At 39.2% G+C, this 13,639-nt stretch overlaps 1 protein-coding gene across 1 annotated transcript in view; it reads right to left on the bottom strand.

Annotated features, from left to right (window-relative positions):
• Nucleotides 1–13,639, bottom strand: part of LOC126278031 (activin receptor type-1) — a 97,283-nt gene that overhangs the window by 44,545 nt on the left and 39,099 nt on the right. The window contains exon 5 of the mRNA XM_049977765.1: nucleotides 10,207–10,421. Within this exon, the coding sequence (XP_049833722.1) occupies nucleotides 10,207–10,421 (215 nt within the window). The remainder of the gene's footprint in view (nucleotides 1–10,206; nucleotides 10,422–13,639) is intronic.

The raw sequence follows: 13,639 nt of genomic DNA on the forward strand, positions 1-13,639 counted from the left end.
GTGGATATTGTGTGGTATGACTCCTGCAGTTGATAGTATAATTGGTACGTCAACTTTATCCTGATGCCACATGTCCTTGACTTCCTAAGCCAGTTGGATGTATTTTTCAATTTTTTCTCCTGTTTTCTTCTGTATATTTGTTGTATTGGGTATGGATATTTCAATTAGTTGTGTTAATTTCTTCTTTTTATTGGTGAGTATGATGTCAGGTTCGTTATGTGGTGGTGTTTTATCTGTTATTATTATTATTATTATTATTATTATTATTATTATTATTATTATTCTGGAAGTGGAACTATCACTGTTATATTCTAGAAACATCTGTTTCTGAGAATTTACAAGGTGAATAACTCAGTCTACTGATTTACATTTTACGGTCAGACATCCAAAGAATTAAATACATTTCTTTCCAATGGTGACCATTACTGGTTCCGTTTCCTTGTAAACTGCTTTGTTAGAAGCTAATCTCTAAGTGCTCATTTACTTGGAGCTAGCCTCAATTTTGGCAATGATAAGTACAAAGGGTGATATGGAACTGTGTTGGAGTCAATAATGATGGCAGCTGAGTTCCTGTTTTCTCTGCACACGTACAGCATGCATTCTCCAACGGCCAAGGAGTGTTCAGTAATATTCTGAGCAGTCTGCTGTGAATGTCGTAGGCAGCATTAAACATGAGTGCAGAGAGTTATTTGGTGACTTTTTATTCAATTTGTTGCAAGTTGTCATCACTGATGGTGGTGGTGGTGGTGGTGGTAAGTGACAAACTCTACATACGCAAGCAAGAGATATAATCTGCAGCATACATGCTTTCTTCAACTGTCGTCTGGAATTGGAAATGTTGCAAACCCTGTCTGTGTCACAACATGCGGGAACTGTCGATGTTCGTGAACACGACTATAAGGTTACAAAGCCTGCAAGGAAACATGTACATTTTATTTCATACAAGCTATACACCAACATTGTTACATTCATTAGGTTAATTTTCTCCATATCAGTTTAGGTCTTGCCATGTCCTTGGATGAGTTTGAATATACACTCTGGTGAAAATTCTGATCTTGTGTGCCATGTATGTTGTTGGAAAGTGTTTCTCCTCCTCATCTGGAGTGAATCGTTAGCTTCCTATGTGCTCCTTCAAGTGAGGAAAATGGTGGAAGTCACTTGGCGTGAGGCCTGAGATGTAGGGAGCGTAGTTAATGATATCCAAGCAAAACTGTTTCAACAGCATGGTAGTCTTCTTGGCTATATGCGGTTGCGCACTGTCATGAAGAAAGTTGAAGCCCTCAGCGAGAAGTCCTGGCCATTTCCTCCCGATTGCTTTGCCCAACTGTGTGAAGGTCTCACAGTGTCTGCCAATGTCTGCCATCTTTCCAGAAAGTCCACACGTATGACACTTGCACTGTCGAAAACATTATGGCCATAATCTTTCCGGCAGATGGCATCACCTTACACTTCTTTGTTTTTGGAGAGACGGGCTTCACTTCAATGATTATCACGTACTCTTGGAGGTGCATTGGTGGATCCACGTTTCGTCACCTGCAGCAATGCATTGAAGAAAACTATTCCCTTCCATGGAGAACCACTGTGAGAGTTTCAGACTTACCCCCATGCACCCCTCCTTGTATTGGTTGGACAGATTTCATGGAAGCTATCGGGTACAAACTTGCCAGTACTGCAGAATATCATGAACAAAATGACGAATCTTCCAAATAAGATTCCCAATTCTACCATCACCTGCTGCAATGTGATGCACCTATTGTCCTGAGTCAGCTCCTCCATGCGAGCTGTGTTCAAATCTGTTGCTGCTGTGTTGGGTGTTGCAGGCGACGTTTTCTCTACCAGCCTCAAACTACAAACACCATTCTGCAACATGCTGACAAGACATTACAGTCTCTCCATAATCCTCAACCAGCTGCCGGGGAATTTCAGCCACAATTACATGTTTCACCCACAGAAAATTTAACAATTGAGTACATTTCTTTGCGAGACAAGTTTTCCAAACAAATCACCTTTCGTGTGTTTAAGTTAAAACTAGTGCTGTTAAGTGGCCAACCGTACGTATCATAATTACCACACATTACTAATTCCTCTATAATAGATGAAACTCCAGGAACATGAGCCACGTAAGCTTACTTTCTGATCAGCCCTCTTGAAACATAAAAGTGAGTATTTAAGTTAAGTGAATTTCAGTGATCAATGCCTAAAGGTAACATTTAATTTATGCAGTCTAGTGAAAACAGTGTGTGGCATGAAGAAATAAAAGAGACAGAGAGTTAGAAAGATAAGTTGCTTTGGAATAAAAAAAAGTATTGTTGATTAAAGAGTCAAGTACTGGTTTTGCGAGCAGAGTCACCAAGACGAACTAACACTTCACTCTGCGAACACATTTATTGACCAAAGCACACAAAGTACACATAGAACAGAACTTGTTGGAGTGTTGTTGTGGTCTTCAGTCCTGAGACTGGTTTGATGCAGCTCTCCATGCTACTCTATCCTGTGCAAGCTTCATCATCTCCCAGTACTTGCTGCAACCTACATCCTTCTGAATCTGCTTAGTGTATTCATCTCTTAGTCTCCCTCTAGATTTTTACCCTCCACGCTGCCCTCCAATGCTAAATTTGTGATCCCTTGATGCCTCAAAACATGTCATACCAACTGGTCCCTTCTTTTTGTCAAGTTGTGCCACAAACTCCTCTTCTCCCCAATTCTATTCAATACCTCCTCATTAGTTATGTGATCTACCCATCTAATTTTCAGCATTCTTCTGTAGCACCACATTTCGAAAGCTTCTATTCTCTTCTTGTCCAAACTAGTTATTGTCCATGTTTCACTTCCATACATGGCTACACTCCATACAAATACTTTCAGAAACGACTTCCTGACCATTAAATCTATACTCAATGTTAACAAATTTCTCTTCTTCAGAAACGCTTTCCTTGCCATTGCCAGTCTACATTTTATATCCTCTCTACTTCGACCATCATCAGTTATTTTACTTCCTAAATAGCAAAACTCCTTTACTGCTTTAAGTGTCTCATTTCCTAATCTAATTCCCTCAGCATCACCTGATTTAATCTGACTACATTCCATTATCCTCGTTTTGCTTTTGTTGATGTTCATCTTATATCCTCCTTTTAAGACACTCTCCATTCCGTTCAACTGCTCCTCCAAGTCCTTTGCTGTCTCTGACAGAATTACAATGTCATCGGCGAACCTCAAAGTTTTTATTTCTTCTCCGTGAATTTTAATACCTCCTCCAAATTTTTCTTTTGTTTCCTTTACTGCTTGCTCAGAATACAGATTGAATAACATCGGGGAGAGGCTACAACCCTGTCTCACTCCCTTCCCAACCACTGCTTCCCTTTCATGCCCCTCGACTCAGCTATCTGGTTTCTGTACAAACTGCAAATAGCCTTACGCTCCCTGTATTTTACCCCTGCCACCTTTAGAAGTTGAAAGAGAGTATTCCAGTCAACATTGTCAAAATCTTTCTCTAAGTCTACAAATGCTAGAAACGTAGGTTTGCCTTTTCTTAATCTTTCTTCTAAGATAAGTGGTAAGGTTAGTATTGCCTCACGTGTTCCAACATTTCTTCGGAATCCAAACTGATCTTCCGCAAGGTCCGCTTCTACCAGTTTTTCCATTCGTCTGCAAAGAATTCGCTTTAGTATTTTGCAGCTGTGACTTATTAAACTGATAGTTCGGTAATTTACACATCTGTCAACACCTGCTTTCTTTGGGATTGGAATTAGTATATCCTTCTTGAAGTCTGAGGGTATTTCGCCTGTCTCATAAATCTTGCTCACCAGATGGTAGAGTTTTGTCATGACTGGCTCTCCCAAGGCCGTCAGTAGTTCTAATGGAATGTTGTCTACTCCGGGGGCCTTGTTTCGACTCAGGTCTTTCAGTGCTCTGTCAAACTCTTCCCACAGTATTGTATCTCCCATTTCATCTTCATCTGCATCCTCTTCCATTTCCAGTACATCACCCTTGTATAAACCTTCTATATACTCCTTCCACCTTTCCGCCTTCCCTTCTTTGCTTAGAACTGGGTTTCCATCTGAGCTCTTGATATTCATACAAGTGGCTCTCTTTTCTCCAAAGGTCTCTTTAATTTTCCTGTAGGCAGTATCTATCTTACCCCTCGTGAGATAAGCCTCTACATCCTTACATTTGTCCTCTAGCCATCCCTGCTTAGCCATTTTGCACTTCCTGTCGATCTCATATTTGAGACGTTTGTATTCCTTTTTGCCTGCTTCATTTACTGCATTTTTATATTTTCTCCTTTCATCAATTAAATTCAATATTTCTTCTGTTACTCACGGATGTCTATTAGCCCTCGTCATTTTACCTACTTTATCTTTTGCTGCCTTCACTACTTCATCCCTCAGAGCTACCCATTCTTCTTCTACTGTATTTCTTTCCTCCATTCCCGTCAATTGTTCCCTTATGCTCTCCCTGAAACTCTGTACAACCTCTGGTTTAGTCAGTTTATCCAGGTCTCATCTCCTTAAATTCCCACGTTTTTGCAGTTTCTTCAGTTTTAATCTACAGTTCATAACCAATAGATTCTGGTCAGAGTCCACATCTGCCCCTGGAAATGTCTTACAATTTAAAACCTGATTCCTAAATCTCTGTCTTACCATTATATAATCTATCTGATACCTTTTAGTATCTCCAGGCTTCTTCCATGTATACAACCTTCTTTTATGATTCTTAAACCAAGTATTAGCTGTGATTAAGTTATGCTCTGTGCAAAATTCTACCAGACGGCTTCCTCTTTCATTTCTTCCCCCCAATCCATATTCACCTACTATGTTTCCTTCTCTCCCTTTTCCTACTGACTAATTCCAGTCACCCATGACTATTAAATTTTCGTCTCCATTCACTACCTGAATAATTTCTTTTATCTCATCATAGATTTCCTCAATTTCTTCATCATCTGCAGAGCTAGTTGGCATATAAACTTGTACTACTGTAGTAGGCATGGGCTTTGTGTCTATCTTGGCCACAATAATGCGTTCACTATGCTGTTTGTAGTAGCTTACCCGCACTCCTATTTTTTATTCATTATTGAACCTACTCCTGCATTAGCCCTATTTGATTTTGTATTTATAACCCTGTATTCACCTGACCAGAAGTCTTGTTACTCCTGCCACCGAACTTCACTAATTCCCACTATATCTAACTTTAACCTATCCATTTCCCTTTTTAAATTTTCTAACCTACCTGCCCGATTAAGGGATCTGACATTCCACGCTCCGATCCGTAGAACGCCAGTTTTCTTTCTCCTGATAACAACGTCCTCTTGGGTAGTCCCCGCCCGGAGATCCGAATGGTGACTATTTTACTTCCGGAATATTTTACCCAAGAGGACGCCATCATCATTTAATCATACAGTAAAGTTGCATGCCCTCGGGAAAGATTACGGCCGTAGTTTCCCCTTGCTTTCAACCGTTCGCAGTACCAGCACAGCAAGGCCGTTTTGGTTAATGTTACAAGGCCAGATCAGTCAATCATCCAGACTGTTGCCCCTGCAACTACTGAAAAGGCTGCCGCCCCTCTTCAGGAACCACACGTTTGTCTGACCTCTCAACAGACACCCCTCCGTTGTGATTGCACCTACGGTACGGCCATCCGTATCGCTGAGGCACGCAAGCCTCCCCACCAACGGCAAGGTCCATGGTTCATGGGGGGCTTGCTGGAGTAACTTAATCAATTTGGAACTCTAATCATCCACAGTCTATCACTGTTTGTGATGCCTGCAAGAATTTCCATCCAACGATATCAGAAACTTCAAATCATAATTATTTGCAGGAAGCAGGAACTGAACTAATGACTTTCAAATCGTCAATCAGCGAATGTAACAGCTACAGCATGCTGGTTAACAGTATACTGTGTAGATAGTACGTGGCAATATTAGCAATTACTGAAGGTGAGTCAAAGAGAGAAAATATCAGAGGAAAGCACGAGGATGAAAATGCTTAGAAATAAGTAGAGAAACAACGGGAATAATAAATATGCAATGAGGAAAGGAGAAAAACAATAAAAGCTCCTTAATACAGTGGGAAAGTAGAAAACAAATAAAATTATTTTATGCCATCTCTGAATACACAATTGCTCACTGCTTCTATTATGAGTTTTTATCTTTACTCTTAAATTGTTTACATTCTACAAGAACTTTTCATAGTCAATTTAAAATTATTTTTTGTCACACTATAGTTTGCCATTTTTATCCACATTTTAATGTAAGGCATTTGTGTGGCTAGATTTGTCCACCATGTCACAGTAAGAACAAGTGCTTTGATAATTTCCCAATATTGGTAGTTTATCTAGTGTTTAACACTCTTGGACAGTCAGAAGTAACTTCACACATCAATGTGTTTGGAAAGCTGTTGTTTGGTGACTCAGTTAAAAGAGAGAGAGAGAGAGAGAGAGAGAGAGAGAGAGAGAGAAGAAGAAGAAGAAGAAAAGAAGAAAAGAGAAAAAGGGGAAGTGCAAGGAGGACTCTCCCTCTGAAGGTTTCATATAAACTTAAGTTATGTTTACAAATATTAGCAACAACAATAAAAATAATAATAATAATAATTTCAAGTGGCTCAATGACCTAATGCAAGTCTCTCACCGGATGCAACTTTGGTGAATTGCTTGACCCTAACCAACCCGAGTTATCCAATCAGGGAAAGGGAAGCCACAGTTTAACATGGAATCTGAACCATGTGTTTTTTCTGGTGAATCCTGATGTCACTGAGACACTGAAAAATCCATGGTCTGGCCATGATTTGGTCACACAACCTCTCGATTTCCAGGCACACAGTATCATTAGACCACCGATAATTCATCTTACAGGTTTTGATGAGTATCAAAATACGTGACATACATTGTCTATCTTTTGACTGCAATGACTTATAAGCTTAAATTATTTACACTGTCAATGGACCATAGATCCCACATTTGACACAAATTTTAACTTCATACCTCTACCTGTTCCTGAGGAAAAAGTGGTCTTAAGAGAGAAGGACAGGCAGACAGACAAACAATAGGAAACAACAAATGGCAAAAAAAGATGCAATTACAAATTCACTATTTTCAGGTTTTTTCCTTTACTTGTACTGTGAAACCTTGCTTGTTGAGAAATTCTATGATTCTAGACCAACAGGAAGTAACCTATAGGATGTGATGCGTGAGTTTGCAATTATCAAAATATGTGACATAAATGACCATACCATTTCATCACTCCGACTTAGAAGCTTACACTTTTCACCCTACCAAGGGACTGTAGACATTAGTGCAGGGCATAAATTTCCACTTGATGTCTCACCCAATCTTGTCAAAAACAGGGCTTAACAGTTAGACAGACAGAAAGACAATAAAGTTATCCTATAAGGATTCTGTTTTTACTGATTGAGGTACAGATTCCTAATAAAGAACACACTGTAACCAGTTGCTAAACTTAAGTTTTTATTTACAACACATTTCAGATGCTTTGCCCCATCATCAAGTGGCAGTCCTAGTGTTTAATTTAAGTGCACTGCTTCTAGGAAAATCCCTTATTTTGAAACATTATCGACATTTCAACACTGCTGGTTTTCCTGGAAGCAGCACACCTCCAGTGAACACTTGGACTAGTACCTGATGATGGAGCAAATCCTGCAAAACTCACTGTAAATAAAAAGTTTAGCAACTGGCTGCATTGTGTGGGGTTTTTTTTTTTTTTTTTTTTTTTTTTTTTTTTTTTTTTTTTTTTTTTTTACAAGGGGCATTCAATAAGTAATGTAACACTTTTATTTAAAAAAAATTATGCATTATCCCCTATTCTTTTGCCCACAAAACTTTACTTTCCAACAAGAGCTCCATTCACTGGGATGGCTTTAAGTCACCTTTCTGGGAGGGCCTGTATGCCTCTACGGTACCACTCTAATGGTCGACATCAGAGCCAAAGCCTTGCTGCATCAGTAACCTCTCCATTATCCATGTACTCCTTACCATGGAGTGCACCCTTCAGTGGGCCAAACATGTGGAAGTTGGAAGGTCCGAGACCCAGGCTGTAGAGCGGATGAGAAACAACAGTCCAATGAAGTGTTGTGAGCTTCTCTTGGTTCCCCAGACTTGGGAAACACTTGCATTGTCATGGAGAAGGAGAAGTTTGTTTGCATTTTTGTGTCAATGAACATTCTGAGGTTGTTTGTTCAATTTCCTGACAGTAGCACAATACATTTCAGAGTTGAACATTGCACCATGAGAAAGGGCATCAAACAAAATAGCCCCTTCAGAAAACCGTCGTCATGACTTTACCAGCTTAGGGTGTGGCTTTGAACTTACTCTTCAGAGAAGAGGTGGTGTGGTGCCATTCCATGGATTGCCATTTTGTTTCCAGTTCAAAGTGATGAACCCATGCTTCATTACCTGTGTAGGTGTTCGACAAAAATTGTCACAACTGCCCTCATAACACGCAAGCAATTTTGTACAGATGGTCCTTTGTTGCTCTTTATGGTCTTCTATTAAGCAGCTGGGAACCCTCACACACACACCTCTGAGTACCCCAAGTGGTGGATGAGAGTGTCAGCACTGCCAACAGAGACATTCAGTCAAGCAATGAGGTGTTTGATTGTGATCCATCAATCACCTTGAATGAGAGTGTCTGCACATTTCAGCATTGCAGGATTCACAGCTGTATGTGGCCAGCTGACATGCGGGTGATCACACAAATTTGTGTGACCTTGCTATGGTGATGACAGACTCATTGTGCTTTTGTTCTGTTCACTGCCAGGTCTCCGTAACCATTCTGCAATGCTCTGGTTTTCTGCCAAAAATAACTCAATGACAGATCTCTGCTTGGAATGCATTTCCATTACAGACATGATTTTGAAGGCCACTTATAGTGCTGTCACCTACTCGAACTCCATGAAACAATACGGACTGAAGCGGGAATATTTCATGATGGCCCCCCACATATTCTGCATGTTTTCAACCAAAATGGGCCGAGGGAAAAACATGTTGCATTATTGTGTGAATGTCCCTTGTATTTGTATTTTAATCACAAGTAATTACAAATACTGCAAAGGTGGGAGAAAATTGGCACAACTCCATCTTCTTTACCATTAGTAAATGATGTGCAAAAATAAATGTTCATTTCAGTAAATTACTCCCACTGCCCACATGCAGTTCTTGAAAGTGAAAAACATTTAACTTGCTGGCTTTTGGAATGAATCCTTAGTTGAGCTAGATTGACACTAATCCAGATTTTAGAGTAATGTATTCTAATATTCCTGAAATTAGCTAACTTAAAAAATATTTGCCATTAAAGTTTGGAAACACCCAAAACTACATGGCCTATTATTCCATTGTGCTTGTTATGTTCCAACTTCCAACTATACTTTTGTTGCTCTAATTTTTCTGGACCGTGACACCCTTTATTAATTACTTAAGAATTTGCTGAAATTAATATAAATGACAACATATAGCTCAGACAAATTAGTAAACTATAACCTAACAGTTTTTCAAATAATTACCTAGCTTCTGAAGTACTAAAATATTCACACACCAGTCTATATAAAGCCTACCCCAACCCAAAAACCTCCAGTCTCTTGTGAAGTTGTACACCGGTATCATCTCCATGAGAATCTGCTGCTCACATTATTCGATTAACACCTTTGTAGTAACATATACTATCTTTAATTTCTTTGAGTCAATCAGTGGATAACATATGTTCCGGTCGCATCTTTCTGTAAACATCATGAATGTCTATATATTGGTGCCCTATATCTGGAAATCTGTTTTGCTAAATGATTACATAAACTGAAACCAGTGTTGTGGTAGTATTCTGTCAGAACTATATTGCAAAAATGGACTGTATCTGCCACCTTCATATTGATTACTAGAATACTGAAGTACATGCCTGTGAAAAAACATCTAATGTGAGAAGTGAATCTGCTCATAGCACTGTCAATATCGACAGTAAATGTGAAACTTGCTGCATTAACTAAAAAATTGTGTTGTGGTGTTATTGGAATATTTCCCAAAAAGATAGTTTTACAGCAATCTGATGAACTTTCTACGATGAGACACCAAGAAAAGAATGCACAAAGTTTAGATGTTGTTCTTGCCAAGATTAGATATGAATAGGTGAGTGTGTGTGATGTAACTAGTAGGATATCATTTATTCTTACATATGCTAATGAGAAGTGACGTCTTTAAGTTAGCTGTTACCTGTAAATCTCAGTTTCTCGATTCCATGATGCCTCGTCTCGGGAAAAGAATATCTTGACAGCAACATTCTCACCATGCCAAACACCCCGCCAAACCTCTCCATATCGGCCCTTACCGATACACTCGGCCAATGAAATCTGTTTGGCCAAAGTTCGCTGGATAAGAAGGGGGAGACCAGATCCTGAACCAGAGCTCATTGAGCGATCAAGAAATTCCTGCAGAAAAATAAACAAATATTAATTTTATCTAGTATGACCACGTCACGCATGTATATATGTATAAGGGAAACTCTGTACACATTGTGATTTTAAAAAAATTGTGTACTCAGGGCAAATGAAAAATGGAAAAATGGGACAAAGTGTAACATTCTCTCTTCTGTTCTCCTTTCTGGTGAAGGAATATAAAAGCAAATGAAATGTAGATGCCCAGGCATATGGCACCTCACTCATTTCCAAACTGCACCGTTGATCATCAGCAAGCACACTTTGCTATGATAGACAAGAGGCATAATACAAACCAGAAAACTGGTGTTTATTTCACACATCAATGCACTACCACATCAGAAACGAAGGTGGAAAGGACTGACACACACACACTCCCTCTCTCTCTCTCCCCCCCTCTTGTGTGTGTGTGTGGGGGGGGGGGGGGGGTTACACGAAATGATACTTGACAGGGTGGGGAGTGCTTCTATAGCATTAGTATGCCTTTTGTCATCCAGAAATCAACACAAAATTAATATTATGCTTTACAAATTCCTAACACTGTTGTAAAGGACAAAATTGTTACAAAGCAATTTATACACTACACATGAAGAAAATCTACATTTACATCTACACTCCACAAGCCACCTTGAGGTGTACGTATGTTTGAGGGTGCTTTATGTACCACTGTCACTTCCCATCTTTCCTGTGCCAGTCCCAAATGGTTCACGGGAATAATGGTTGCCAGTAAGCCTATGTGTGAGGTCGATTCTCTAATTTTATCTTCTACATCTTTTTGCAAGATATATGTAGGAGAAAGCAATACATTAGTTGACTCCTCTAGGCACTATGTTCTTCGAAATTTTCCAGTAAACCACGCAGTCAGGTAGAACATCTTTCTTGCAGCATCTGCCACTGGAATTGGTTGATCATCTCTGTGGTACTTTTGTGCTTACTAAATGAATCTGTAACAAGACATATTGCTCTTCTTTTGATCTTCTCTGTTTCCTCTATCTATTCTATATTTTGCCTAGGATGAAAAAGCATTTGGGATGAACTGTCAGGCAAAGACAGAATGCTAATTAGAGCGGGCATGTGAGCTGTTGCAATGTCAAAGCATATGAAGAACTAGAAATCCTAAATATAAAAATGGAAACGATGGAAGCATATGTTTATCAAATAGCAAGATGCAAAGACAATTGGTAGACTTCTGGAAAGGCAGTCATAGGATTACTTATAATGGGTTTAATATCGGTTGAGTCAGAGTAGTAGTAGTAGTAGTAGTAGTAGTAGTAGTAGTAATAATGAAATGGAAAATTGGTAATGGAGTATAGAGTTATATGCAGTTGACAGAAAGAACACTCATGGTGAAATCAGACTTACAACAGACACCATAAACATTAATACACATGTCAACTACATATGCGAATGACCTAAAGTTGAAGCTTTAGCTAAGACTACTGAACTAAAAAAAGTGTCAAAATAGTTTGGAATTTAGTGGTAATAGACGAATGGAATGCAGTCATTGGTTAAAGAAAGGAAAAAAAAATGGAAGAGAATATTCCATGCAAGCAAATTTTAAGAGGGGAGAAAGATTGGTGGAATTATGTGCTGGACACAATTTAGTCATTCAAAAAACATTGTTTGAAAGCACTTTGAGAAGAGAGTATGTGTGGGAGATGTCAGGGTAGGAAATAAAATGTTAAGATGATTAACTTATGGTAAATTAAAGACCCAGGAATCAAGTTAAGGAATGCACGAGCTATCCATGTGTTTACAGTTATTGTGACCACAATCTAGTGTTAACTAAATTCTATTTGAAACTCTAGAAGTTAAGGATAAAGGTACTGAAAGCTGGAACCCAGACAAGCTGAAGTAATTATAAAGTGAAACAGAACATGTGAACAAAGAAAGAACAAAGGATTACTGGTGTGGAAAACCAATAGAACTACCTTAAAAGAGATTTAGGAAATGCACCAGAAAAAATGCTGGGATTGAAACAGGCCCTGGGTAATGCCCTAAAAGTAATGTCTATGACTGCAAATATACCAGAAATTGTGATATATAATAGAGGGAAACATTCCAAGTGGGAAAAATATATCTAAAAACAAAGTTGATTTGACTTACCAAACAAAAGTGCTGGCAGGTCGATACACACACAAACAAACACAAACATACACACAAAATTCTAGCTTTCGCAACCAATGGTTGCTTCTTCAGGAAAGAGGGAAGGAGAGGGAAAGACGAAAGGATGTGGGTTTTAAGGGAGAGGGTAAGGAGTCATTCCAATCCCGGGAGCAGAAAGACTTACCGTAGGGGGAAAAAAGGACAGGTGTACACTCGCACACACACACATATCCATCCGCACATACACAGACACAAGCAGACATTTGTAAAGGCCAAAATGTATATAACAGTAGTTAGCAAAAGGGATCAAATTTGTATCAACAAATCCATAGCTGCAGCACTCCAAGTTGTTGGAATTCGAACATAGGAAAGCAACGTACAAGGTCTGTTCAAAATATTCCAGAACTTTGTCTACAAAATTTTTCTATGCTTACCTTTTACTTATTGTGCATAGTATTCTTCAAAGTACTCTCTTCTACAATTGATACACTGCTTCCAACACCATTTTCACTTCCAGAAGCAGTCTTGGTATGCCTCTTGCTGGATCACGTGAAAAGCCATCTGCAAATTTTCTTTTATCTTGTCTACTGATGCAAATCTTAGTCATTTCAATGGGGTTTTTAACTTTGGAAATATAAAAAATGTTTGCAGGGGCCATGTGATTTTCTTAAGAAACATCTCGTTCTAATTTGCACAATCCAAAAGCTCTTCACAGATTGTGAGGCGAAGGTCTTTCTGGTCTTGACTCACGAGCCGTGGGATGAACATGGTGGCGACTTCATTGACATTCCTGACATGAGCGTCATTAGTAGAAGCCAAACGGTGTCCTGAATGAGGGTTATCTTTAGCTTCTGTCTGACCATTTTTAAACCATGTGAACCATTCGTAACATTGAGCACGGCTTAAGCCCTCATCACTTTAGGCTTTCAGCAGCATTCACTGTGTCTCTGTAAAGGTCACCTTGAGTTTCCCACAAAATTTAATTCAACGCACTGCTCCTCTAACTTTGCCATCTCGAAATTCACAAACTGTGTGACACACTGTTCAACTCAATACAGGGCTGAACAATAACTAAAAGACATACAAAAATGAAACTTCCGGCAGTT

Source organism: Schistocerca gregaria, chromosome 6 (assembly GCF_023897955.1).
Source record: "Schistocerca gregaria isolate iqSchGreg1 chromosome 6, iqSchGreg1.2, whole genome shotgun sequence".
Lineage (NCBI taxonomy): Eukaryota > Metazoa > Arthropoda > Insecta > Orthoptera > Acrididae > Schistocerca > Schistocerca gregaria.